Source organism: Pan troglodytes, chromosome 6, assembly GCF_028858775.2.
Source record: "Pan troglodytes isolate AG18354 chromosome 6, NHGRI_mPanTro3-v2.0_pri, whole genome shotgun sequence".
NCBI lineage: Eukaryota > Metazoa > Chordata > Mammalia > Primates > Hominidae > Pan > Pan troglodytes.
This window is the reverse complement of record NC_072404.2, coordinates 46,459,285-46,486,480: the sequence shown is the minus strand read 5'-3', so window position 1 is coordinate 46,486,480 and position 27,196 is coordinate 46,459,285. Positions and strand designations below refer to the sequence as shown.

Here is a 27,196-nt window from a genome sequence, read left to right as displayed (position 1 = left end):
TTGCTGTGTCCCTGGGCAAAGTTTACAAGATCCTCTTTCATGGGCATTACAGCCTTAAGGTTCTGGTTCACTCAGTGGGGGTCTTGGGGTTACCTCTTTACCTCAAGCAGGCCTCATGCCTCTGATTCTATCCCAGCATGAAGGTTAATCCCCACATCCCTACTATAAAGGTTGGGAACTCATCCTTGCCTTTCTTCCTCTTGGGAACAAGATTCCCAGGCACAGTGGCTCACACCTGTAATCCCAGCACTTTGGGAGGCCGAGGTGGGTGGATCACCTGAAGTCAGGAGTTCAAGACCAGCCTGGCCAACATGGCAAACTCCCGTCTCTACTAAAAATACAAAATTAGCTGGCCGTGGTGGTGTGTGCCTGTAATCACAGCTACTCAGGAGGCTGAGGCAGGAGAATCAATTGAACCCATGAGGTGGAAGATGCAGTGAGCCAAGATTGTGCCACTGCACTCCAGCCAGGGCAACAAGAGTGAAACTCCATCTCAAAAAACAAAACAACAACAACAAAAAGATTCCCACAGCGTGAAATGTTCTCTGCCTGAATCCATTTTGTCTGCAGTGCCATTTTGTCTGGGATGTTTATGTATCTTTTTAAACTGAAATTTTGTTCCAGCTTCTTTTTTATGCAATCTTGTCAGGTTTCAGTATCAGGGTTATACTCATGTTCTGTAAAATGAGTTTGAAAACATTTCCAATACAAGGATGACCTGAGACAGTCAGCCTGTTATTACATGAGTCAAGAAACACCCCATGGGCTTCAGTCCCATACCCAGGCCCTGTTCTCAAACAGGAGAGCAGGCCAAAGTTCTCCTCTTGGGGCAGAGGACAGGGAGTAAGAGGAACAACACATCTTACCATGTTACATTTCAACCCCACTTACGGGGTTATGCTCCATATTACCTTTTAGAGCACGGGGATTATTCGGTATTTAAAAGTAGGAAAAAACTTGTCTAATAAAGTTAACTGCATCTGCACATATTTTGGAGAAATTATTTAACTTCTTTAACAATTTTTTAAATGGTTATTGCTTATTTAGGCTTTCTATTCTTCAATTCTAATTTACATTTCCTGAAACAGTCATCTGTTCCAATGAGATTTCCCAGTATATCACAATTGTCTATATATTTCCCTCCAAAGCTGTTTTATATCCTTCTTGTGCTTGCAGCTAGCACTCTTATTTTATGCTTTCTGCTTTTTATGCCTCATTCACAATTCTTTTATCTTTTTCTTTTTGAGACAGGGTCTCACTCTGTTGCCCAGGCTGGAGTACAGTGGTACAACCAAAACTCACTGCAGCCTCCACCTCCCAGGCTCAGGTGAGCCTCCTGCCTCAGCCTCCCTGGTACCTGGGACTGCAGGAGCGCACTACCATGCCTAGCTAATTTTTGTATTTTTTGTAGAGCGGGGTTTTGCCATGTTGCCCAGGCTGGTCTTGAAGTCCTGGGCTCAAGGGATCCACCCTGCCTCAGCCTCCCAAAGTGCTGGGATTACAGGTGTAAGCCACAGCGCCCAGCCTGACTTGTCTTTTTCTATATGGACTACATTTATTCTCCATCCTCACCTTTTGTTTGGAATTTATTCAGCTATTCAGCTTGGTTTAATTTATACTATCAGTTATATTTCCTGTTTGACACTCGAAACTAAATAGCTCTATTTTTCAATAGCAAAATTTCAAAGTGTCTGTTGACTCTAAGTAAGATGAGGATTTTTAGCATGCTTTTACTTTCCTCAACCACTTCCAATTCCCAGGCATAACGACAGTTTATTACGTATCTTCACACTTTAGAACTATTTGGACATTTGTTTGCTTTATAGCTATAGCTCTGTGATTCCTTTGACTTACCAGTTAACTGATATTTAATTGAACATTCCTTTTATAACTTCCCTCATTGTTTTTATTGTCTCTTTTTTTTTTTTTTTGAGATGTAGTCTCGCTCTTGTTACCCAGGCTGAAGTGCAATGACGTGATCTCGGCTCACTGCAACCTCCACCTCCCAGGTTCAAGTGATTCTCCTGCCTCGGCCTCCTGAGTAGCTGGGGTTACAGATACCCACCATCATGCCTGGCTAATTTTTGTATTTTTAGTACAGACAGGGTTCCACCATGCCAGCCAGGCTGGTATTGAACTCCTGACCTCAGGTGATCTGCCCCTCAGCCTCCCAAAGTGTTGGGATTACAGGTGTGAACCACCACATCCGGCCTTTATTGTCTAATATTTTACCTTTATGAAAGGAATGTTTTGGCCAGCTGGAATAGACCTTGACAGTGTAGATCATGTGTGTGGTCTCTAGGGAAGGTGCTATTTCTTACATTCCAGGATCCAGTGCCCTACTACTTGAGCATATGTACTGCTTGCATTATTTATTACATTGTTAGGAGTTGCAATCACTGGAATGCTTGAAAAAACATCATGGTCCTTGGCAGGGCCACAGCTGTGGTCACTTCACAAAGCAGTTTCCTAAAGAGTGCTGTGGCCTGTCCACTTTCTAGTTGGCAAAGATCCCAAGTTCTTAGGTATTGATTGATTCATAGGGAGCAGGGATAGACATCTACCTTCTTTCTGCTCCTTTAAAACAAGTCTTTTATATGCCATGCCCTTTGTACTGTGTCTGACACATGGCTGTCACTCAATGCTTATTAAACGAATGAGTACATTAATATGTCAATTCTGCCTCAAACAAATCCAACATGTATCCATGACTCTACAGTCCATCATTCCTGCTCTAGCTAAGGTCATTATAGTTCAAACTTTCTTTCAATTTTTATCCACACTACAGATTTTTGTGGTTTCCTTAGGAGACCTGATCATAAGCCACACTTTCTTAAAAATCACCAATGGCTCTCTAATGCCAAACTCTTTAGAGAACTTCGACTTTTTTTTCTAGCTCCATCTCGTTTTATAAACTGTCCACTTGAGCCTGGTCCCTGAACAGGCCCTCATCGTCACAGTTCTGGTACTTTTCCAATCCCATTCCTCCATGTACTTTTGAGTACCCTTTCTCACACATCTTATGAAATTTCACACCCCAAACCCTCAAACATCACTTCCTCTCTGACTTCCTGGCCCCGTAACAAGTACTCCTTTACTCTGTCCCCATAGTATTTTCAACATATCCTAGAGAATTTAGTACATTTAATTGCACTTCAGTTGTTTACTTCCACTTTAGACTTAAGAATTCCTTAGAGCAAACATTCATCTTTTCACACCAAACTATTATAATGCTTGGTACTTAATAGTATCAAGTACTACATGACCTTAATAAGTGCTCAAAAAGCTTAAATTCCATTTCTAACACTAGACATATACCACTCTACACTAAATTGGAAGCAAATCACAGCCTTTCTACTAGGAAATGTATTCTGGCTTAGTAAAGCAATCTCTCCCCCAGAGAACCACCCCCATACACTTAATTTTGCATTCATTTCAGGGTGTTCATGAATGCTAATAACCAAATTCCACCCCAACAAACACTGTGGCTGTAAATTGAGATTCTCTTCTCAACAAATACGACATTTGGCATGGTAGAAAGAGATCAGACTGTGGCTAGAAACATCAAGTTTTAATACCAGCTCCTACACTTAGCATGAGTTAATATTTAAGCTCCAGGACTCAAATTCCAAATTTTTAAATGTGGTGAATACATACCGACTTTGCTAGTTTTGCTTTATTGAAAACTGATAAAGTATCTAGCGCCATGTAGCCATAGAAGTGTATTTTTAACTACAACTTGTGTCATGGAATTGGCATGGAATATTCTGTCACCATCTCATGAAAGTAAGGTAATGCAGTTGTCACTTACCACTTGCAAATGAAACATGAAAATAGTATTTATTGTTCAAATACTTATAATATGGGGGCTTTTTGTATTTAAAAATAAAATTGAATTTTTAAAATCTTTTACATAATCCTTTTTCAATTCATTCAAATTAGTATTCTACCTTAAGTGTCCTGGTTTTATCTTATAGTAGTAAGATTGTTGGCTTTCTTTTCACAAAGGTCTACCAATGGGTTCATGGCACTCAAATAATCATAATTCACTTTTTCATTTCTTCTGTATTATGTACTTTTTGTAAAAACACCTATCAGACTGCACCTGACATACAGCAAATAAGTTTTTCATTAATGGTTAACCTTAGAATCTAAAATTGATTACCAATGACTACCTCCCAGCCTAAACCATATAAAGCAATACAATGAAAAACAGGCTTGAATTTTCTCCAGATATTTAATGCAAGATGCAATGTAGCCATATTCCATGAAACGTGGTTAGCAGTAGGGGAGTTGTAGCCCTATCGAATCAAAGTATTACAATACAGCTGAAAGCTTTATATAGACGTATTTCGGTTCTTAATTGCACTAATGCAGACAGTTTGATAGATAAGCTTCTCTCTTGTGCTTTTTCTACTTTGGGAGGTTATATACTTTAGATGAGAGACAAAGAAACTCTACTGGTTTAAGAGTTCTCAGTTTTACTTTTACTATAGACCTTTTTTCCCACCAGTTTAGATGGGAAGACCCAGCCTTTGGTATAAATAACTTACTTCCACAAAAATATTTAAAGGGTATCTTTAGTGTTCACTGTCAGTTGTGTAGTCTTTTGGTAAGGGGGTGGCTAGAGCCTCTTTACTCTCAGTAAGTGCTCTGGGCTGATGGATAAACACACTAAATTTAACACCCTGGTTGTTTGCAGCTCTGACAAAACCACTATTAGCAGTCATTGTGATGGCTTTTAGGGTGTCTCCTGTCCCAAAAATTGTTAATGAGCGGCTATTAATCTTTGAACTGGCCACTAGTCTCAAGGCACGCTCAGAAGGCTGGTCTGGTACCACATTAATTCGCTTAATTAACACAGTGGCCCTCTCTCTCTCCCCAGGTCCTCCTAAGGTATCTAAAATAGACTGAAAGTCCTTGACAGCAGATTCACAAGCAAACAACTCCTTGTCCTTCATAAAGGCCTCCAGCTGAGGTAGAACCTGCTCTTGCCTCTCTTGCTCTGCTTGTTCTGTGAGCACTTTCTCTTTGAAAATAAAGTGGCAGCCTCCATAGCTGAGGGCAGATACATATGTGATTAAAGTAGTAATGTCCAGATTTACTCTTTTGCACACATCGACCTTAATTTCTGTTGGAAACGCAACACTTGCTAGTATATTTTCTCGGTCGACTCTGGTCACCTGCAAAAGTTCAGGGCCCTCATCATCTGATTCACTCTCACTTGGTTGAAGCTCTTCAGGGTGATCTAACAGAGCGTTGACTGCTACTATGTCTCCTCTCACAGATATGCCCATTTCTTTCAGCTTCTCTGCCATGGGGCTGGAGACACTGTTGTAAAATGCAAAGATGATGTGAGGGTTGCTATACTGCACTGGCTGCTGGTGACTGGCCTGGAGGAAGTCTTCAGCCTGCTCAATGATGCTTTTGTCACCATATTGGCCCCTGCCCAGCCAGATGTTATGAAGAGCTTCAGCCTTCCGGCCAATGGCTTTCACCCAAGTATGACCACCATTTGCAACTACATCTACCACAAGGGTTTGCTTTTCTCCTAAGGTATCTGTATAACCAAAGACATGAAGAACACTAACAACTTCTTCCAGGTTTTCTGCTGATTCCACAATGGCTCTCAGGTGTGTTAGGTTAGTGCTCTGTAAATGAGACTCTTTAATAGCTACTTTCCCAGCTTCTACTTTCTGCAAGAATTTTAATTCTGCCTTCAATTTGCTGCACAGCTTTGCACCACCTTCTATGCCACCTTTTCTTGATCTAGAAAGTGATTCTGCTCTCTTGATCAGTTCCTTGGCTATGGTGATTCGTTCACAGAGCATGGAATGTGCAGACATGCTGTCAGCATTATTCCTTTCCTAGGGAAAGAAACAAGGCAAATTTGAGTAGTCTCCTAAAATTATGACAATCAATTCTTCACTGGTGATTAAAAACTTCAATCTAGCAACACAGCTTATGGAGGGTGAGTCTATGAACCTGGGCTTGTGTATGTCTCATTCTGGAGTGACTGCTTCCTCTGATAGCTAAGGAAAGGATGGCAGCTACACTTTTGAACTCTTCTTTAGGTACGTCTGACACACTTTAGACCTTCACTTCTTCAGCTTGAAAGCCATGGGGACACAGCATGGTCCTAGGTTAGGATACAATGCAAGAGTTGGGCAATCTGCTATATAAATAATTCCCTTATGTCTATCAGCGGCCTGTTTAACTGCTGATAAATTTTAATAAAGGCGACAAAAATGCCGAAAACAAAAATGCGCACAGACTGGCTAGTTAGCAAACTGCCCAAAGCAAGTGTCTGTCCTAAACTGAGCACTTCAGCCTCCCTAACCTTTTCCTCCTTCCCGAGTTGGTCTCCTTCAACCGGCTGCCTCATGATTTCCCCCGAGGCTTGGGGTACTTAACGCCAAAAAAAATCAACACTGCCTCATTTCTGCATTTGACGTCAACCCAGACTATTTTAAAAGACCGAAGAAGACCACCAACTTGCGTCCCACTCCCACTCCGACTCTGAAGGAAAATCCGAAGATGAAACTAAACTCCAAGGCTGCAACCCGCGGCGGCCGTGCAAGCGGCCCCAGCGCAGGTCGCCGGGTGGGCGGGCCAGAGGCCGGCGGGGCCTTCTCGGTGGGCTGCGGGGCCCTCGGCCCTGCCCCGCCACCTGCACAGCCGGGCCCTGCCAGGAGGGGCCGGGGCCGAAAAGCCCCCACCACCAGCGCCGCGGCTCAGGGACCAGGCGCTGAGAGCGCGCGGCCGACCCCCTTCCCGCCGGGCCGGCCCTGCCCAGCCCCCTCTGGCCTCAGAAGGGGCGCCCCGCTCCCAGCCTCCCCGCCTCGCTCCCCGGCTCCTCACCGGCAGCGCCAGAACCGCGAGCGCGAGCACGCAGGCGCGTGCACGCAGAGGCCGGGACCCGCCGGGAAATCTCAACCGGGCAGCCCCCACCCCGCTCGAACGCCGAGGCGGCTCCACCCGCGCGAGCCCCGCCGCCTCGGGCACCTCCTGCATCACGTGGTTCCGGGCCGGGTGACGCCAAACCTGCGATTCCCAAGCGGCAGCGCGGCCTTCCGAGCCGGGTTGACGCTGGCGCGGCGGCCATGTTTATTGAGGGCACCTGGCTTCTCCCGCTTGCGCCGCCGGGTGAGCCTGAAAGCGCGCACCCACCTGGCTCCAGGAAGAGGGACCGAGCTCGCGTGCTGGGCCTCACTCCCACTGGGGGCGTCGGCCACTCGATCGCAACCGGGTCGTAGGCATTTTGGGGGCTCATTTTAACAGAAGAAACGCTGGAGAAGCTTGTCAGAGGTGACAGCTGAGAAGTACTGCCTCTGGGACTTCTGCCTCCAAGCCAAAGCACTTTCCACTGCATTGTCCTGGGCCCTCCAAAGAAAGTGTGCTGTCCTTCTGAAGAGAAGAAATGATTGCATGGCTTCCGAGGGGCTGCCATATTCATATTACTCTAGTAGAGTGTCCAGAGTCACCCAGAAAGATTAGGGCTGTAAGAAAGTAAAGCTAATTTAAAATATTAAAGAGGACTTCCAGTTATAATTAATCCTGTGTATCCTGCTCCTTCTCCAAACTTTAAATAACAGTAAAGCAATGACAAAGGGAACAAACTCACAAAGGCAAAAAAGAACAAGAGAAGAGATGACTGCAGACCGGTTATACCAACACATTTTTTGGAGGACAAGAGCAGTAACTTATTCAGTCCTTACAGCGTGACAGACATTGTTCTAAGTGTTTTACACATTGTTCACTCCTTTAAACAACCTAAAAGGTAGATATTAAGTATGCTTTACAGATAAGTGAGCCATAGGGAGGTTACCTGAACCCAAGCACCCTCTTTGCAGATGAAGGTGTCAGGAGAACCGAGCAAACTGCTTGTAGAAGGGGATATTTAGCCACTGATTCACAAAGCAGAACCCCAGAAAGCTTCAGGTGCCTTGAAGGTAGAAGGGAGGGCAGTAAATTGTTCAGGCAGAAGACTAGTTTCAGATGCTAAAGACAGGGCATCAGAGGGATTCCAGACACAAAGCCTAACAAAGGATGAGAGGTGCCATGATGTTTTCCTACTGAATAGTGCAATGCTAGCAGCCCCCTTCTCTGCCCCTCCCATAATGCAGGCACCCCTCTACCGCTCCCTACCACTATCTCCCCATAACCCTATTTTTCTCTTAAGAAATGAGTAGACAAAAGACCCTAGAGAAATGGCTCAGCAATACCAACATTCAGCATCCCCTAGTGTGAGCCTCACAAACACAGCATTTCCCAACGTTTTTGTTATTTGAAGGAAATGGAAAACAGAACAAAATGGTCTCAAAAAGTATTCTATAACTAGCATCTTCAAATAAAAGATATTTCAGCTATGAAACAAGAGGATTTCTTTTTTTAAGGAGACAGCAGAGCACAGGAAATGGTTCTTCTGTAGTAAAAATGATATCCCAAATTTCAAAACATCAATGAGTTGGAAAAATTTAGAAAGTAGAAATAGATGAAAAATGGAGCAAAAACAAAAGGATCCAGTATCCAATTAACAGGAGTTTAGAAACAAAAACAAAATGAAGAGAAAATTTTTCAAAAACTTAATAATAGAAAATTTAGCAAACAGAAACGTTTTTCACAGTGCAAGGGCCCACTGAATGCTCACCACAATGACTATTAAGAAACCCACACAAAGGAACATGGTTGTGAAGTTTCAGAACACAGCAGATAAGAGAAAAACCAAGAGCTGCAGAGGGGAAAACTTACAAAGGACTTGGCATCACATACGCAATAGTATTAGGCTTCCTATCAGCAATACTGGAATTTAGAAGGGAGTAATGCTTTCAAAATGTGGAGATAATTTATTTCTTAGAGTTTTTAAACCCAGCCAATTCAGAGAGAAAGCAAGGAGAATAAAGAGTTTCAAACAAGCACCTAGCCTGGATTGGAACAGGAAGACAGAGGGTTCTAAGAGAAACTTCTCTGAGGTGTGGGGAAGAGAACTGATACAGAGTGCCTGATATCTGACTGATGAGGAAAATATTAAGCAGAGGGTGTTAAATTTCTCTTGGGGGAATCTGGCAAGAATTGGTGACAGCTATGCAGAAAACAAAGTAACCAAGTGGGCTGGACGCCGCCATGGCTTATTTGTAATCCCAGCACTTTGTGAGTCCAGGGCGGGAGAATCACTTGAGCACAGGAGTTCAAAACCAGCCTGGACAATGTAGTGAGATCCCTGTCTCCACAAAAAATAAAAAAACTAGCTGGCCATGGTGGCTGACATCTGTATTCACACCTACTGCAATGGCTGGGGTGGGAGGATCGTTTGACCCCAGGTCAAGGCTACAGTGAACTGATTTGTGCCACCTCACTCCAGCCTGGGTGACAGAGTGAGACCGTCTCAAAAAAAAAAAAAAAGAAAAAAAAGCGGTTATCACTGCCAGGAAAGTTGTTCAGGAAATGTAAATAGTAGTACACTTAGTCATAAGAAAAATCTTCAACATGATTTAATTGAGGTAGGGAGAAGGAAGTCAGTGTGATATGAGGATTCTAAATTCTCATCTTGCACAATGGGAAGTTTGGCAGCTCAACTCCGGGAATCCAAGAAAAAGGCATATAATCCTACTATTTTGAAATACGGAGGCAAGTACCTCATGAAACACCTAAAAAAGTCAAAAGTGATGGCTTTCAGGGAGTAGCACTCACGTTTTACTTAACTTTTTAAATATGCTCATGCTTAGGAAGTTATCAGATAATTGGCAGCCAGATATTACTAGTTTCATAAGTTTCTTGAGAACAGGGTGGAGGGAGGAGCTCTAAATTGAAGGAACTGTGTGAAGCAATGTGACTTTCATACAGAACCACCAGGACTGGTTTTCAGGAAATCAGGATTCTAATCCAAGGGAACTCTCAACTCCTATATGTTCTTGGGCAATTCACTGAACATCAACTTGCTCTTCTTTGCAATGGGGGGCTCAGAGAGCTTGCCTACATGGGTGAGTAGACTCCTGAAAAAAAGGTGAGGTAAGTACTAAGAGTTGGCAGTTTCATTCTATGAAGAAAACTGAGCAATAGATGAAAACCCTTCAATGTTCACTTATCACCTACTTGATGCCTGAGAGACTGTGCAAGGTAATTATCTCAAGGTCGGGTTTTTTTTTTTTTTCCTTCAGGGATGCTTGAGTGTTATCAGCACTTGATAATTATAAGGCTCTGTATTAGTATTCTTTATTGCCTGTGTATGTGAATTTTAAACAGCTCCATGTTTCACTGCTAATAATTGCTTTGCAAATTTAAATTCATGGTTCAGTAGGGAACTGGGAGGAAGTAGAACAAATGGAGTTAAAATGTTTTAAGGGTTAGAAGATACAAAATGAACCAAAAGAAGGGAGAGGCTCTGAACATTAGAAACATTATGATACTTAAGCTAAAATCCACAGGATGGAAATGGTTCAAGAGTTTTGGAATGTTTAGGAATGCAGTGGGTTGCTACATCAAAGAACTCTAAGAACTGGGACAAAAAGGAACAACTTAATTTTAAGTCCCGTGGAAAGAATAAACAGAAGAAAGGGAGAAGTGTTGTAGGCAACTTGAACTGGAACTGGGCTTTGCATTTAATGGGGGCAGGAGGTGGAAAACAGAACCTGGATCAAATCTGGTTCAGCTGATTTTTCCTCCCTTTATTCTTTAGGACTAATTTTGTTAGCACACAATAAAAACCTACATGAGTTTTCCTTACCTCTGAAATATTAACATGCTTTTAATTTTCCCTTCTTTGATTTGTAGAATTTGACACTGCTTTGCTCTTTTGATACTGGACATTATAGAAGGACTAAACAAATTCAACGGCAGTTAACAGAGTAACTATTAACCACACCAGGCTTTAACTTGTGTTATCAAATTTAGTCCTTAGGAAACCCTGAGATATGGCCGGGCAGAGCAGCTCATGCCTGTAATCTCAGCACTTTGGGAGGCCAAGGCGGGTGAACCGCTTGAGCTGAGGAGTTGGAGACCAGTCTGGGCAACATGGTGAAACCCCGTCTCTACTAAAAATACAAAAATAAACCAAACATGGTGGTACGCGCCTGTAGTCCCAGCCACTCGGGAGGCTGAGGTAAAAGGACTGATCACCTGAGCCTGGGAGGACGAGGTTGCAGTGAGCCAAGATCACGCCACTGCACTCCCCCCTGGGTGACAGAGAGATTGTCTCAAAAAACCAACCAACCAACCCTGAGATAATTACCTCACATAGTCACTCAGCCAGTAAGTGAGATAGCTGAGACTTGACTTCAAAGACCTTTTTGCTACTATGTCCGCTTTCTCGTGTGCCAAAGTCAAAATATATCAAGAGCCCATAAGAAAGATTATTAGACAAGGCCAAGATAAACATCTTGAAACAGGAAGCCAAAGTTACCATCTTTCATCTCCTATAATGCTTTTGCCACCTAAAACAAGATATGGGTGTTATAGTGATGGTAGGGAACAGAACTGGGGACCCTGAGAAAAATCTCCAAAATAAGGTTCTTTTGCCCTTAACTAAATCTTAGAATCTTCTGAGCTCCATTTAAATCATGGAATTGCCCACTATACTTTCACGTTGGTAAGAATGATTATGCTTATAAACTCTCCTTATGTTCTGTAAACCAAATTAATGATTTTATCCTAAGATGCCTTAAAAAAAATTTAAGAAAAACCAAAAAACTAAGCACTGCCTTCATATGAGTGCAGATACTTAATTATAACTTTCATTATAGTGAAGCTACTTATTATACTGAGATTACATTAATGAATTAACAAGAGCCTTAAGCCATAGTTTTGACACTTAAGTATTAGCATTTTATTTCAAGCACTTATGCTCATCCTTGAGTTTAAAAAGTCTAACAAAATCTAAGAACCCGGGTTCCTTTAAAACATGTTTACCTACTTGTGGAGACACCAACAGGAACCAGCAAACCATTGTTTATTTATTTACATAATGTATCTCCCATGGAGACCTATTTGGCTTACCACTCTTCATAGGCCTAGTACAATCTCATAGAGCACCCTAGGATTTCACTGATCAATACCTAATGGCACCTAAAAGTACCTATGCTTCTTTTCTTGTTCCATGAATCCGTGAAAGTCTGCAGATCCTCCCAGCTCTAGAAGCAGTCATGTTTTTTACCAAAATCAGCATTTTGCTTCATGGAAACACAGGCAACATCTGATAGCAAAGAGGGCATTAAGATTTGACTTAACCAAAATTGCCTGACAACGAAAAAGTCATTTCATCATTCTGCTTTGCAATGTAGTCTTCAGAAATCAACTGTGATAAAAAGCAGGAAATAACTGTTAAAATTTTAGCAACTCCTAAAAAGCTGGAAGGTGGGTTTAACAGTTTATTAGGATTTATAAGTGTCATTTTAAAAACAGTCGATTTAAACCATGTAGAAATAAGTATGCAAAAAGTCTGCAAAACAAAACATACTTTAAACATGTTTAAGTAGATAGATTATCTGAAATTCTGGATTTTTCAGTCACTTCATTGTTATGCTATGGCAGCCAAGTAATCCTTAACTTCAGTTGGAGTAAGCCTCCTAAATCCAGCTTCATTGCAGATTCCAACTTCTATGTTATCCTCTGTCATTTGCCCTTCAAAGCTTTCCTATTGAGGAGGGAGGAAAAAAGGTCAATTTTCTAAGCAGTTAATCATGAAATCATTATAAATCCAGTTGTTGAATACTGAGCTAACCTTTAGGGTTAAGATGGCTGTATGAATGGCATCTTCAAGTTCCAGATCTTCATTATATCTGAAGAATTTTAAAAAAATTACTTATATCATTGTTTATATTCTTTATAACTATTTAAATACAATGACAGCAACAACGTAAGTTTTTAAAACTCTAAAGATCTTAAAAATACTAAATTACACATTCTTTTAATCACCTCCTTGTAGCTGTCCCCAGATTAAAAAAACTGACAATATCTGGTGCTCAATTCCCAACATCATGAACGGTATGACCCTAAGATGAGTTTAGTTTAGGAAACTTTTTTTTTTTTTTTGAGACACAGTTATCTTGGCTTACTGCAAGCTCCGCCTCCCGGGCTCATGCCATTCTCCTGCCTCAGCCTCCCAAGTAGCTGGGACTACAGGCGCCCACTACGCCCAGCTAATTTCTTTGTATTTTTAGTAGAGATGGGTTTCACTGTGTCAGCCAGGATGGTCTCGATCTCCTGACCTCGTGATCCGCCTGCCTCGACCTACCAAAGTGCTGGGATTACAGACACGAGCCAACACACCCAGCCAGGAAACTTCTTAAGTATAAATATTTTAACAGCCAGGATGTGGTGGCATTACTATAATTTTTAAAACACAGAAAAATCAGAACTTTGCTAAAATCTTTTTCTTAGAAGTTAAAACATAACATGTCACTTCCTGCCGATACCAGTGTGGACGGTGCGAAGAGTGGCTGGGTCGTTTCTTCGGTTCTCCCCATCCCCTACTTTCCTCCCTCCATTGTCAACTGTTGCTCACCCTTCCCAGACTCCCCAGCCCCTCCCTAGCTCCTTCCTAATCTCGGTGCCACCTTTTCCTTTTTCTCTGCTCAGCCCGTGTTAGGGTGAAGCCTGGAGGAACCCTGGGCGCTGTACCAGAGAAAAGACAAGGATGACCCTCAGCCCACCAGCCCAATCACTGGGTTCACCACCTCCATAGCAACGAGACTGATGCTGCTCACCTGTTCTGGCCACATATGGCCCGTGGCTGACTCGGCCTTCAGTGGCATCATGCCTTAGGGGCTTTTTTTTCCCTCAAGACAGAATCTTGCTCTGTCGCCCAGGCTGGAGTGCAGTGGTGCAATCTTGGCTCACTGCAAACTCCGCCTCCCAGGTTCAAGTGATTCTCCTGCCTCAGCCTCCCAAGTAGCTGGGATTACAGGCGCGCGCTATCACTCCTGGCTAATTTTTGTATTTTTAGTAGAGACGGGGTTTCACCATGTTGGCCCAGCTGGTCTCGAACTTCTGACCTCAGGTGATCCGCCTGCCTCGGCCTCCCAAAGTGCTGGGATTACAGGCGTGAGCCACTGCGCCTGGCCAGTCTTATGAGGATTTCTAAATCAGTGCTTGCAAAGACGGCAAACCTATGCTATGCCAGGGAGATACAGGAGACTGGATTGGAACAATTTTGGGTCATAAAGATGCTGTTTGGAATGCAACACTGAATAAGGATGCCACCAAAGCAGCCACAGCAGCTTCAGATTTCACAAAGTGTGGGATGCTATCCCAGGAGATGAACTGATGACCCTGGCTCATAAACACATTATCAAGACTATGGATTTCATGCAGGATAGTAATTATTTGTTAACCAGGGGACAGAATAAACTGTTAAGCATATATGACTTGAACAAACCCGAAGCAGAACCTGAGGAAATTAGTGATCACAGCTCTGATATTAAAAAGGCCCTATGGTACAGTGAGGATAAACAGATTCTTTCTTCTGATGACAAAACTGTTAAGACTTTGGGATCATGCTACTACGACAGAAGTGAAATCTCTAAATTTTATTATGTTGGCTAGTAGTATGGAATATATTCCTGAGGGAGAGATTTTGGTAATAACTTATGGCTGATCCAGTGCTTTTGACAGTACAGTAAGTTTGGAACCAATTAAATCCTTTCAAGCTCCTGCAACCATTAACTCTGAATCTCTTCACCTTGAGAAAGAATTTCTTGTTGCAGGTGGTGAAGATGTTAAACTTATAAGTATGATGATAATAGTGGAGAAGAATTAGAATCCTACAAAGGACACTCTGGTCCTATTCACTGTGTGAGATTTGATCCTGATGGAGAACTCTATGCCAGTGGTTCTGAAGATGGAACACTGAGACTGGCAAACTGTGGTAGGAAAAACATATGGCCTTTGGAAATGTGTGCTTCCTGAAGAAGATAGTGGTGAGCTGGCAAAGCCAAAGATTGGTTTTCCAAAGACAAGAGAAGAGCTAGAAGAAATTGCTTCAGAGAATTCAGATTCCATCTATTCTTCAACTCCTCAAGTTAAGGCCTGAACATCAAGCATGTGCCACAGACAGCATACAACTGGACTAGAACGAGCAAGCAGAGAAAAGCATCAGCCTTCCAGAGTTACTCTCTGCTTAAGGCAAAAACAGCAATAAATAATGAGGAATATGAATTAGCTCCATTGCTGGAACAACTAACATGGTGTTACCCATAAGTGAAATCTCAAGAGTATCAGATGAAGAGAGGTTGAGTTATCCTCTTGTAGTACAATGGCCTGTCATCTTTTTAATGAATATGTACAAGATAACATCTGACTTCTCTTATTACAATTAAGAGTTCTTGCAGCTGTTTATGTCATTATGGAGAAGAAAAATATATTGGCTTATTTGTCTGACTTTTCCCTTAAAGCAGAATGTCTTTCTTGCTGTTGATTTTTGCTTTGGTTGTAAAGAGGGAATACATGATAAAGTAACTGGTTTAATTTCTTTCATTGTACACTGGTTCTGAACATCTAATTATTTTTAGTTGTCTAAATAAAATGCCTCTGAAACAAAAAATAAAACAAATCATAACATATCATGTAATAACAATGTGAAATCTTTGGAAGACTCATTAATATATAAAAGAAAAATGAAAAAGTGCTTTAAGAGCCTAAGATTAAGTTTACCATTTAAACCCAGGCCTAAGATTTTTAATAACCTTAACGTTACGTGAAAAATGTACTGTGAAGGCTCATCTGTTAAACGGAGTTACGAAGTTTTTTATTATTATTCAGCCATAAAAAAATGAAATCCTGTCATTTGCAGCAACATGGATGGAACTCGAGGTCATTATGTTAAGCAAAATAAGCCAGGCACAGAAAGATAAATATTGCATGTTGTCACTCATATGTGGGAGCTAAAAAAGTGGAACTCATGGAGGGAGAGAATAGCACAGTGGTTACCAGAGGCTGGGAAGGGAGAAGGGAAGAAGAAATGAAGGAAGTTGGTTAAGGGGTCTAAAAATACGGTCAGACAGGAGGAATAAGTTCTGGTGTCCAATAGTACAGTCAGGAAATTATCGTTAACAATTTACTGTATATTTCAGAACAGCTAGAAGATTTGCTATGTTCCCAACACAAAGAAAAGACAGATGTTTGAGGTAATGGATATCCAATTACCCTGATTTGACACTGCATACAGGTATCAAAATATCACATGTACTGCAAAAATATGTGCAACTATTACATATCAAGAAATAAAACATTTTCTTCTTCAAAAGCTTGGAGAGTTCTGAAGGACTACAGTAACACTGAGACTAGAATACAGCTGGAAATAAGTGAGAGCAGCTTGTACTTGGGCACCGACAGATTTTTACATAGTGCTCCACTTTTTATCAAGCACATGTATCAAATATTTAATATACCTTCAACTCCAGGCATTTGGTTTCACAGTTTTTTTTACTGTCGTACTGTTATCATTAAATCATTTAAAAATTTGTCTCCCCAAATGTTTTATTCCAGATTCAATGTTCTTTTTTTCCCTCCTGAAATGGCACAAAAAGTGAAGTAAAAAGTAAAAGAACCAAAAGCATTTAGGAAACCATAGAATGTAGAAAGAGAACTCCTTAGGAAATGAATATTAATTACCACTTAATATACTGAAGTCTAGGAAACTAGAAGGGAGAGAAGTTTTTGGTTTATCTGTAACTAGATTCATATACAGAGTAATATAGCAAGTTTCTTTAGTCCCATGATATTAATTTACTTAAAGAGCACCAAAAACCATAAAGTGAGTTTGCTAATGAATGCAGTTACAATGAGTAGGCCTACCTTTTCTCAAGGAAAGTCTTCCCATTCACATAGTTCTTTCCCATTGCTGTAGCTTTCCAGGCAAAGTAAGCTCCCTAATCAGGAAAGAAAGAGTAAAAAACCATATTTTAAAACACAAATACAATTATATTGCCCTACCATTTAATTTTTAGCTTTATTAATTGTTCTCTAACTTCGAAGGTCACAGAATATTATTAGAATGGAAAACGTCACAGAATAGGTTATTTTTTAAGAAGGCTAGAAGGATGGAAACCAAAGAGGCATGAAGAAACTTTTGGAGGTTCTGGAAATTGATATCCTCATTGTAGTAATGGTTTCTTCACGCATTTACATATATCAGAACTCATCAAACTGATGAGCTGGTGATGATGCAATTAAGTGTAAAATTATGTAAAAAATCCAGTTAAAAGAAACTGAGGTTAACTTAAAGCAAATAATCAAGAGTAGTATTTTAGTTTAATAGACTGAAGCGATTTAAAAATCTATCATATAAATCTGAAAAATGGTGATCAACTCTTGATCATTAGTGAATTAAAAAGAGAGCATCTCATTAGAAAAAAATACCAAAAGAAACATAATCCAATATGTTTTAAATGAAAACAATTGTTTTTTAGACACAACAGAGGAAAATAGGACAAAAGATAAAATCAGGATTCCAGAAATGGTGGCTTCTGCTACCTTCTGGAAAGGAAGATAAGAGGGCCTGTCATTTAGCTTCGGAAGCTCAGAGATGGAGTAACAACACTATCAAAGTTCCCAAAATACTTATTTTTCTGATTTAATTAACAATCAAAATATTTTTCTTTTGCCATCTCAGGTTATAAAAGTAGATTATAAGGTTTGCACTGAGTGAACTTGTAATTATCTAATAATCCATAAAACAGGAAAGATCATTTCCTAATCTTGAATTTTGTCTTAGGGTTCTCATAGCAAATGGGACAGATGTGGAGTAGTATTATCCTTTACAAACACCTTCTATTCAGATACCATTCTTCTGCATTAGAGCAGACAACTTACCCAAGGTACCAATTACACAATCATTTTTGCAAAACACTGAATTCAAGATAGATTAATGTTTTTGCTGGAAAACTCACTCAAGTCAGCCCCAAGATTCAACTGATGGCAAACACTACAACACTGTCCTCCAGATCCACATCTTCAATTGCAGTATTTCCCGAAGTAACAGGTTTAAATACATTTGATAACAACTATTTCAACAAATCACCCAAGTGTATGAAGTTAATGAACATGGCAAAAGAGGGTAGAACTAATACAGCTTCCTTATCAGAAGACCAAATTACCAAAATTTTAAATATACACACAAAAATGCACAACCTCATACTTTCTAAAGCCCAAGAGAAAAGAAGAAAATACTGCTAAATTGTAAAGTTTTTATGGCTTCTATTTCTGTTAGATATTCAAAGAGCACTTTTAACAAATCCCTCAAATACATCAAATGATACTTACAGATGGATCTGACTGAAATAAATATGGTCGTCCCTCATTCCAACCACAAATAAGTAAAGAAACTCCAAATGGACGAACACCACTGCAGAGAGGAAAATGAAAATTACTTGGCATTTTCATGGTGTTAAAGTCATCCTCAAGAATTTATCAGTACTCTCAAATAAAGCAAATTATCAGGCAAACTGAATTAGACTTTTAAGTTCCTTAGAAAGTATTTAACACCTTTCTGAATGAATCAATTCAAAACTAATTCTCTTTATGGTAGTGAGGAATGGTAGCCAAATAAAAAAAAATTTGAATTGAACAGAGTGTTACCTAAGACACTGGGGTTAATAAGTGTGTAGTAACATTTAGTGTCCTAATAAAATGACAACTTTCAATTAATGCAGCTTTTCCACTAGGTTTACCTATTACAAAATGACAACTTTCAGTTAATGCAGCTTTTCCACTAGGTTTACCTATTACAAAATGACAACTTTCAATTAATGCAGCTTTTCCACTAGGTTTACCTATTACAAAATGACAATTTTCAGTTAATGCAGCTTTTCTACTGGTTTATGTATCAACAACTACCTATATGCTATCTCATCTACACCCAAACTTAAGAAACTGGGGAATGAAAAGAAATATGAATACGTCCAAGAGCTGCTTTCATCATGTGCTTACCATCATTTCTGGTTAGAAAGATAAATTTGAAAGTAGCGGCCAGGCGCAGTCCCAACACTTTGGGAGGCCAAGACAGGCAGATCACTTGAGGTCAGGAGTTTGAAACCAGCCTGGCCAACATAGTGAAACCACATCTCTACCAAAAAAATACACACACAAAAAAAAATTAGCTAAGCATGGTGATGCACGCCTGTGGTGCCAGCTATTCAGGAGGCTGACGCATAATTGCTTGATCCCAGGAGGCAGAGGTTGCAGTGAGCCAGGATCATGCCACTGCACTCCAGCCTGGGCGACAGAGTGAGACACTGACTCAAAAAAAAAAAAAATTTAAAGTTGCAATGATTGTCTGTCCATAAAGTGTTTTAATCACTGGCAAAAGAACTTTGTATATCTAGAAGCTGCTTTCTGCTGTTACATGAGCAACAAGAAAGCACATTTTTTTCCTTAAATAAATACTCCAGAGCCAGATAAGATCAGAAATATTCATCATAGTGATTTTGTCCACTTGTTAAGCAAATACAGAAATGGTAAGTCCCACTCTATTTATATATCTACTCTTTAAAATAACTTCCCCCTACAATTCATGGCACATTTCAAGTAAAAAAAGCAACTTACCCTGACTGAGTATATTCTTGCATCACAGAAGCTACTCTCTGTACCAGCTGAGCTGTAGGAATGGGTTCTTGGTACACAAGATAGTATTGTTGAGCTAGTTTTCGAGCTCTGTGCACAAGCACTCTAACAAGGAAAAAATAAGATTTAATTACACAGAACATGCTCTACTACCTGAAGACTCATTCTCCTTTTACAGGCATGTACCTGCAGCACAAGTTTAACATGTATCTCTTTAATGGTGGCTATTGGATCAAAGCTAGTCTTACTCTAACACTGGATTCCAGTTGATATAGAAGAAAATATCAGAGCATCAGAGTACCAGTTAGCTTAAAAGTAACAGATTTAATGTACAAAAATGAGAACTTTATCTTGCTCCACGGCTTCTTCAAGACTGTCCCCCCATCCAAGGGCAGCCGCTTGTCTTTTTACAGCTCACCCCAGCCCACACACACATACAAGCACACATAAACACACAGGCACACAATTCTGGGCATATTTTTCTCACTTCAGGTCACTACTTTCTGCAGACTGTTTCAATCTCTCTGCCTGTGCTTCACGGAGTACCCTTCAGAGATTAAGAAACTACTTGTAACTAAAAATGTAAAATTCGGCTAGGTGCAGTGTTTCACGCCTGTAATCCCAACACTTTAAAAGGCTGAGGCAGGAAGATCACTTGAGGCCAGGAGTTTCAGACCTGCCTGGGCAAGACCCTGGGTTACTTTAAAGAGAATAACTCAGATGTGAAAGAGGAGGGAGATAGAGTACATAACTCCTCTTTTCTCTGTTTAATGGACTTTCCCTTCTGACATATTCTTCTTCTACTATACAGGAACTGGGCATAAGGCTTTAGTTTTCTCCAGTGCAGTTTAAAATGATAAAAGCAATACCCAGCATGACCCTGTCTCTTAAACTTTTTTTTCAGAAGTAAAATTTGTCAAAAGAGATTAAGAAGATATTATATAACAATCAAATATATTAGCAAGACAAATAGGATTTATCTTTGCCACCTCATATACTACTGATCTGAAATATGCACATTTTCCCTCTGTGTGACAGTCACGTTCCATCCCTCAGTTTATCCTATCAGTGGCAGCACAATGCAGTATCCAGCCTATATAGTGGTGACAAGATTCACTGCCTGATCACATTCCACTGACCTTGTTGCGTTGATTCATTGAAGTGAAACTTTGCCTCTACCTATCTTGCTCCACAAAATCATGAGCAATAAAGTAATACTCCTTTTACTTGTTTAAATGACAGACACAGAAAGCTGTCAATCTCTTTCAACTTGCTGGTACCCTGAGTAACAAGATTATTCTCTCTTCCTGTGAAATATAAAGGGGGTGATTACACAAGCATTGGGATCCTGGTTGGCTGCCACACTCAACAACTTGCAGTGGTGTTTGAGAATTTTGTTCCTTTGTGAAGAACAGGAAAAAAGATAAATCTGGATGGTGATACTTTCTTTTGTTGCCTCATACTTTTTAAAATATAGTTTATTATAACTTAAATTGCTTTTATCATTTTTAAACTGCACTGGCGAAAACTAAAGCCCTTACGCCCAGTTCCTGGATAGTAGAAGAGGAATATGTCAGAAGGGAAAGTCCGCTAAACAGAGAAAAGAGGAGTTATGTAATCTATCTACCTCCTCTTTCACATCTGAGTTATTCTCTTTAAAGTAACCTATACAGGCAAACTAAATTCAGCTCTCAACGAGGCTGCTATTGCTAAACAAAGCACACCAAAAAAGAGGAACTGGAAGATTAAAGGAAAACAACCTTGGTTTTTCTCCTGAAAATACAGATTACAATCAATTCGTGAGATGGTGAGAAACACTATAAAAAGTATAAAGTACCTGTAATCGGGGCCCATGCCACTGTACACCAAACCTATATGCTTGGTAATTGGTTCTACTTTGTGTACACTTCGCTCATCATACAGAATGGATTTCTGTTTTTTCTCAGTTGCTAATACCACACCATTTGCAGCTTAAAAAAAAAGAGAGAGATATAAATGTTTAATCATTTTTAAGACTGTTTTAACAGCTTTCTAATTATGGATGCGCTAAACGCAAACTCCTTTGTTTCCTTTAATTTATAAAACCTTTTCTTCCGGAGTCCTATTACCAAAATTACCTAAGAAATGGTAAGTCAGTTTTTCCCTCACTGGTCATTTAGTACGACACAAAAAAATCCTCCCTACAGCTGAAGGTATTACATAAACTTTTGTAAAGCACTCTAAGGATACCTGAGAGTTCACATGTTTTAAAATAAGGGATTTCTGTCTACTTGTCCCAATATTCTTATAACATGAAATTTACAATAAATGATACAGGCTTTTAAAGTGAAACACAACACATTTAGCTTATGTTTTATAATTAAGCTTTCCTAAATTATAAGGATAAAAACTGCCAGGAAGTAGTGATATAATCAGTGGAAAAACAAAAAAAGACTCAGTTTTCTGAATAAGAAAGACTATTGTGAATATCACAACTAACAGATAAAGGTGTTACTATTTACTTTGAAAAGAAATTTGAATGACCTTAGACTTATTACTATTTAAACTCCAAAACACTGTAAATTAACAAAAAATTGTTAAAAATTATACTCCTGCAGCTCTGTATAAATTAATTACTAATGAATTCCAAAATAATTAGGATAACTACTAACAGGCATCTGAAATGAATGAAGCATTTCATTACCTTTAATTCCCACGGACGGGGCTCCTCCAGCTACAGCAGCCAAAGCATATTCAATCTGGACAAGTTTACCAGACGGGCTTAAAAGAAACACAGGTATTTGTAAGTTCACATATCATCAAATATTTATTGTAAGAACATCTCTGAGATAGTACAGACATACAGGTCAAATCCAATTTATCCAACTCCAGGGAGTAACTGGCCTTTGACCTCTATCATGAAGTGGCACAGAAACCAAGTTTACAGCTGGGCGCAATGACTCAAGTTTGTAATCCCAGCACTTTGGAAGGCCAAGACGGGTGGATCACCTGAGGTCAGGAGTTGGAGACCAGCCTGACTAACATGGTGAAACCCTGTCTCTACTAAATATACAAAAATTAGCCGGGTATGGTGGTGCATGCCTGTAATCCCAGCTACTTGGGAGGCTGAGGCAGGAGAATTGCTTGAATCCAGGAGGTGGAGGTTGCAGGAAGCCAAGATTGCACCATTGCACTCTAGCCTGGGCAACAAGGCCGAAACCTCGTCTCAAAAAAAAAAAAAGAGACAGACAGAAAGAAAGAAACCAAGTTTACAAGGCAATTGGAACATACTCCTACTGAAGCACTACTTTCTCTTTGGTTGTTTTTTGTCTGCCACATGGCGCAGTGCTATTACTGTTGCTTCTTTTCACCCTAAGTTTTCTATGCCTGTTTTCTCACCTGTAAAATGAGGACACAGTAACCACAACTGGTTTTCCGTATCAGTGGATTCCACAGGGCTGACTACAGGACTTGAATACGCCCTGACTTGGTATTTGTGGGGGTCCTGAAATCACCGTCCCCTACAAGGGTCCTGTACCTATTTCAAAGCATTGTTGTGATTAAGTGAAGTAATTCCTATAAAACTGTCTGGCATAAAATCAGTAACAAGCACATACTGAATAGTAATGTTATTAAGAACATGTGTCTGTTAAAAACCAAACAGCAGCACATATTTCAGGTCGGAGGGTGGTTTTAGAAAACAGACATGGCCTAAGACAATAAGACCTAGATATCACTCACAATTAAGTATTCTCTATATAATATACAACTATTTCTAGAAGTCACGAGATGGTCACACTTAACAGATCTGGTTCCATGGATTTGGTAGCTAAACGCAAGTCTCAAACTGGCCTTTTAAAGTTATCCTTTATTTCAACCTAGTTGTTTAAATGGAATCATCATAAACCAACCTAATTTCATAGATAAAGTCTGAGTGAAAGTAATTTGTCCAAAGTGACACAGCTAGGTCCTTATCTCCCGTCTACTAATGAAAATATAAATTTCAGAAGGCCGTATTTTCTCTTCATATAATTACGAATATTCCCTTGGTCACTGAAATCTCAACTCCATCCCTCCTTGCTCCAAACACATAGACTACTCTCAGACTTCAAACGCCTCATTGACAAGCTAATCCCTCCATCTGAAATGCATTTCTCTATTGCCCTGTGAACTCCTTTCATTCAATCATGTCCTAAGGGAAGTTGCCCTGAACCCTCAGATTAAGTTGAATACCTATTCACTGATGCCTGTGATGTCCTGCACTTCCTCTTTGTCTAAGATTCATCATATCTGAATTGTTATTTTTTTTTTTTAGTAACAGGGTCTTGCTATGCTGCCCAGGCTGGTCTCAAACACCTGGTCTCAAGCAATCCTCCTGCCTCGGTCTCTTTATTATTTTTACAATATTTGTCTTCCTCAATAAAGTAGCTATGTTCAGTCAGGATTCCAGCACATAACCTAATACCAGGAATCCACAATCATTTGGCTGACAGAGACACATCTAGACCAATTAAAGAAACAGACCTAAGGGTGACAGCTTTAAGGCTCTTGATGCAATTAATTTGAGCAGAATAACATCAACTGACATTTAAATTAAAAAATTAGGCTGAACTTTTTTTCCTTTAATAGTCACTATTTCAATAATCGTATCATAACTTTCTGGGTCCATCCAGCTTTCAATTATTGTTCAATACCTAATTCATATACCCCTGGGTAACATTTAAAGGCTCATGTAAACTTAATAGCTACCATTTCTCTGTTCCTATTACCTGTACATACCTATCTTTACCACTGCATGATTTCACTGCGTGAAAGCTCACTAACCTGTGAGCTGGCTGAGCAATCAACCATCTTTATATTCCATAATGCCACTATCCCGTTCCATAGCATCAGCATCCCTACACGGGATAACTGAAATAGCCTTCTAACTGGTTTTCCTCTTTCTCAACCTTACTTCCACCCCCAGCCAAAGTTACCTTTGGACCATGTCACCTACACTTAGATTTTGTAATAACTTCTTTGTTCACGTAAAATAAAATCTCCTTCTCTGGCCTACAAAGTCCTACACGATTAGCCCTCTCCCACATTACCTCCTTGCTCACTATAGCACATCTGCCTCATTTTTATTCCTTTAAGAGCTCAAGCTCCTTCCCAGTTTCAGGGCTTTCATACATGCTGTTCCCTCTGTCTACAAGTCTCCTTATTCCTGAATCTTCAAATAGCTGGCTACTTTTAATCTTCCAGTCTCAAAAATCACCCCCAAGCACAAGCCTTTCCTGATTACTCAATCTAAAGTCATATTCCTTCCTTCACCCTTTTTAAAATAAAATTCCTTAGTAAGAGAATGTATTAGTAGGCACCAATTTGTTTACTCATTTATTGTCAATTCCTCAACCAAATGTAGTCCACAAGAACTGTTTCATCCTGTATGGTCTCTAGTCCCTTCCACCATTAGTTTACTTCTGATTACGAGAGGCTAGAAACAAATATTTTCTTTTTATCTAAAACAGGTGAATCCACCATGTTAAAACACACACACACACACACACGCACACACACACACAAGTTTGGTTTTTTTAAAAAAAACTTTTAGATATGGGGTATCACTTTGTGACCCAGGCTGGAGTGCAGTGGCAGAATCACAGCTCTCTGAATCCTAAACTCTTGGGTTCAAGTGCTCCTCTCGCCCTCAGCCTCCCAAATAGCTTGGATTACAGGCACATGCCTGGCTAATTTTTTAATTTTTTTCAGAGATAGGGTCTTGCTGCAGGCTAGTCTTGAACTCCTGGGCTAAAGTGATCCTCCTGCCTCAGTCTCCTGAGTAGCTGGGATTACAGGTGTGAGTCACCCTGCCTGGCCAAAAGTTTATTTTAATAAAGAAAATTTGTTATAAAAAGATTCAGTCCCTGAAGGTATACGGTTGTTTTATGTTTTCAGCTCCACTAGGATTACACTTTCTTCGCGATAAAAGACCACATTTGCAGCCTGGGCAACATCGCAAGACCTCATGCCTTAAAAAAAAAAATTAGCAGGCAGGGTGGTGCACACCTCTAGTCCCAGCTACTCCAGAGACTGAGGCAGGAGGATCCCTTGAGCCCAAGAGCTGGAGGCTGCCAAGTCCCTGTCCCTAAAAAAAGGACCACATTTGTTTTCTTCACAAATAGGAACAGTGAATACATCCTGCACACACTATTCTGTCATATGTAATATAATGAGACCTTTTATTGCATAATTAAATTAATCTCGTTCAAAGGTTACAAAAAAACTATTACATACACCCACTGCTTACTGAAAACTGCCAAGAGAAAAGTACTTTTGGAATTTAAGACAACGTTATGTAATGGAAAGTGTATTTTTGTTATCAGAAAAAAAACCCAGTTTGAATGTCAACTCAGCTACTCACCGATGACCTTAGACAAGTTGTTTAATTTGTACAAGCTGTGGTTAGTTCATCTGTAAGAAGCTGAGATAACATTCATTATAGCAGTGGAAAGAGATGGAGCAGGTTAAGGTTAAGTTGCACCTAACAAAGTACTCAACAAGTTAGATCCCGCCTGCCTTCAGTTGTCAGGAGTACATTTTAAGTAAACTGGGCATTACTGATCCTTAAGAAAATGGGTAAGTCAGAAAACTTCCCCAGTCAATTTTTAAAAGTCTTCGGCGATGGTTTTCTCACGTTGAGAGCCATGGTTCGCCCCAACTGTATTTTGGAAAGTAAACTTATTATTCTAATCCCCTTTTCTACAATAGAAAAGCCTACAATCTTGTTTAAAGTAAACATCACCCTCCCCGACGTTCCCCCCAGTCCACCAAAAAAAGACCAAAACTCAAACTTGCCTCGTTGTTAGGGGTTCACAAAAAAGTGATAGGGGCTTTCGGTTTTTCGTCCTTATGTTTCTAATTCGTGCATCGAAGAAACCGAAAGCGGGAGGTTTTGAAAGACACTAGTGCCAAATGGAGACCAAGACTCCGACTTAACTGTAAAGCTGAGAGTTTTCCAAGAAAAGGGAACCCCACATATTTGACCAAGATTCCAAGTTTCAGAAACCACCGCATCAGGTCTACTTGAGCCAGGAAAAAAATCCTGAGTTCGGAACGGGCCACCCAGAGATGGTTAAGCTGAAACTGCCTTCTTTTCTAGTCTCCAAAGTGAAAGCGAATCCTTGGCTATGTGCCTCACCGTCCCGCAGCCCCATGTTAACCCCGCAAAACCGCATCCCCCCGACCCTCCAGCAGCCTCCGACCAAGGAAGCTCCAGGAATCCCGAGCCGGCCTGGCAAATGACTTTGCAAAGCCGCATTTCCACCTCCATTCCCTACTGGACCCTCCAGAAGCACCAATGCCGACGTCAGGATGGGAAAAACTAAATCGACAGAGCACCAGCAACCTCGACTACGCTGAAGACCTCGAGGGCCCCTTCCATACCTGAATGTAGTCAGCGAAAAGCTGTACCCGCGCTCCGCCATCTTTACCCGAAGAGCCAAAGCACAGCCGCACACATGCGCACTGTGGCCGATTTACTTTCATTTCCCCGCCCCTCGCCTTTCCTTTACTCTCTATGATTGGAGGAGAGTCAGAGCTGCTCCAAGAGCATGCGGGGTGTTGTAGTTCTAAGAAGCGAGGCTTGCCCGATTCTGTGCCTGTGCGCATGCTGAAAGCAGGG

General features: G+C 40.5%; 2 protein-coding genes and 1 pseudogene across 5 annotated transcripts; 1 reads left to right on the top strand and 2 right to left on the bottom strand.

The window, feature by feature from the left end:
• Positions 1 to 4,218: 4,218 nt before the first annotated feature.
• C7H7orf25 (chromosome 7 C7orf25 homolog) lies at positions 4,219 to 7,499 on the bottom strand. 4 transcript variants are annotated; one of them, XM_519547.9, is made up of 2 exons: positions 6,862 to 7,499; positions 4,219 to 5,867 (listed from the first exon to the last, which is right to left on the bottom strand). In XM_519547.9, exons 1-2 carry the CDS (start codon positions 7,012 to 7,014, stop codon positions 4,581 to 4,583), a joined length of 1,440 nt encoding a protein of 479 aa, XP_519547.3. In that variant the 5' UTR covers positions 7,015 to 7,499; the 3' UTR covers positions 4,219 to 4,580. The 4 variants fall into 4 exon arrangements, with proteins under 4 accessions (XP_519547.3, XP_001137282.2, XP_016812809.2 ...); XM_001137282.8 differs by having other exon boundaries at positions 7,171 to 7,499; XM_016957320.4 differs by lacking the exon at positions 6,862 to 7,499 and adding an exon at positions 6,341 to 6,497.
• A 4,850-nt stretch (positions 7,500 to 12,349) lies between these two features.
• Positions 12,350 to 27,183, bottom strand: PSMA2 (proteasome 20S subunit alpha 2). Its single transcript, XM_528026.8, has 8 exons — positions 26,959 to 27,183; positions 22,238 to 22,314; positions 21,392 to 21,524; positions 19,537 to 19,659; positions 18,256 to 18,337; positions 16,789 to 16,862; positions 12,716 to 12,773; positions 12,350 to 12,628 (listed from the first exon to the last, which is right to left on the bottom strand). The coding sequence occupies exons 1-8, from the start codon at positions 26,997 to 26,999 to the stop codon at positions 12,512 to 12,514; spliced, it is 705 nt and encodes a 234-aa protein (XP_528026.2). The 5' UTR covers positions 27,000 to 27,183; the 3' UTR covers positions 12,350 to 12,511.
• LOC104007192 (serine-threonine kinase receptor-associated protein-like) lies at positions 14,080 to 15,123 on the top strand (annotated as a pseudogene).
• Positions 27,184 to 27,196: the final 13 nt, after the last annotated feature.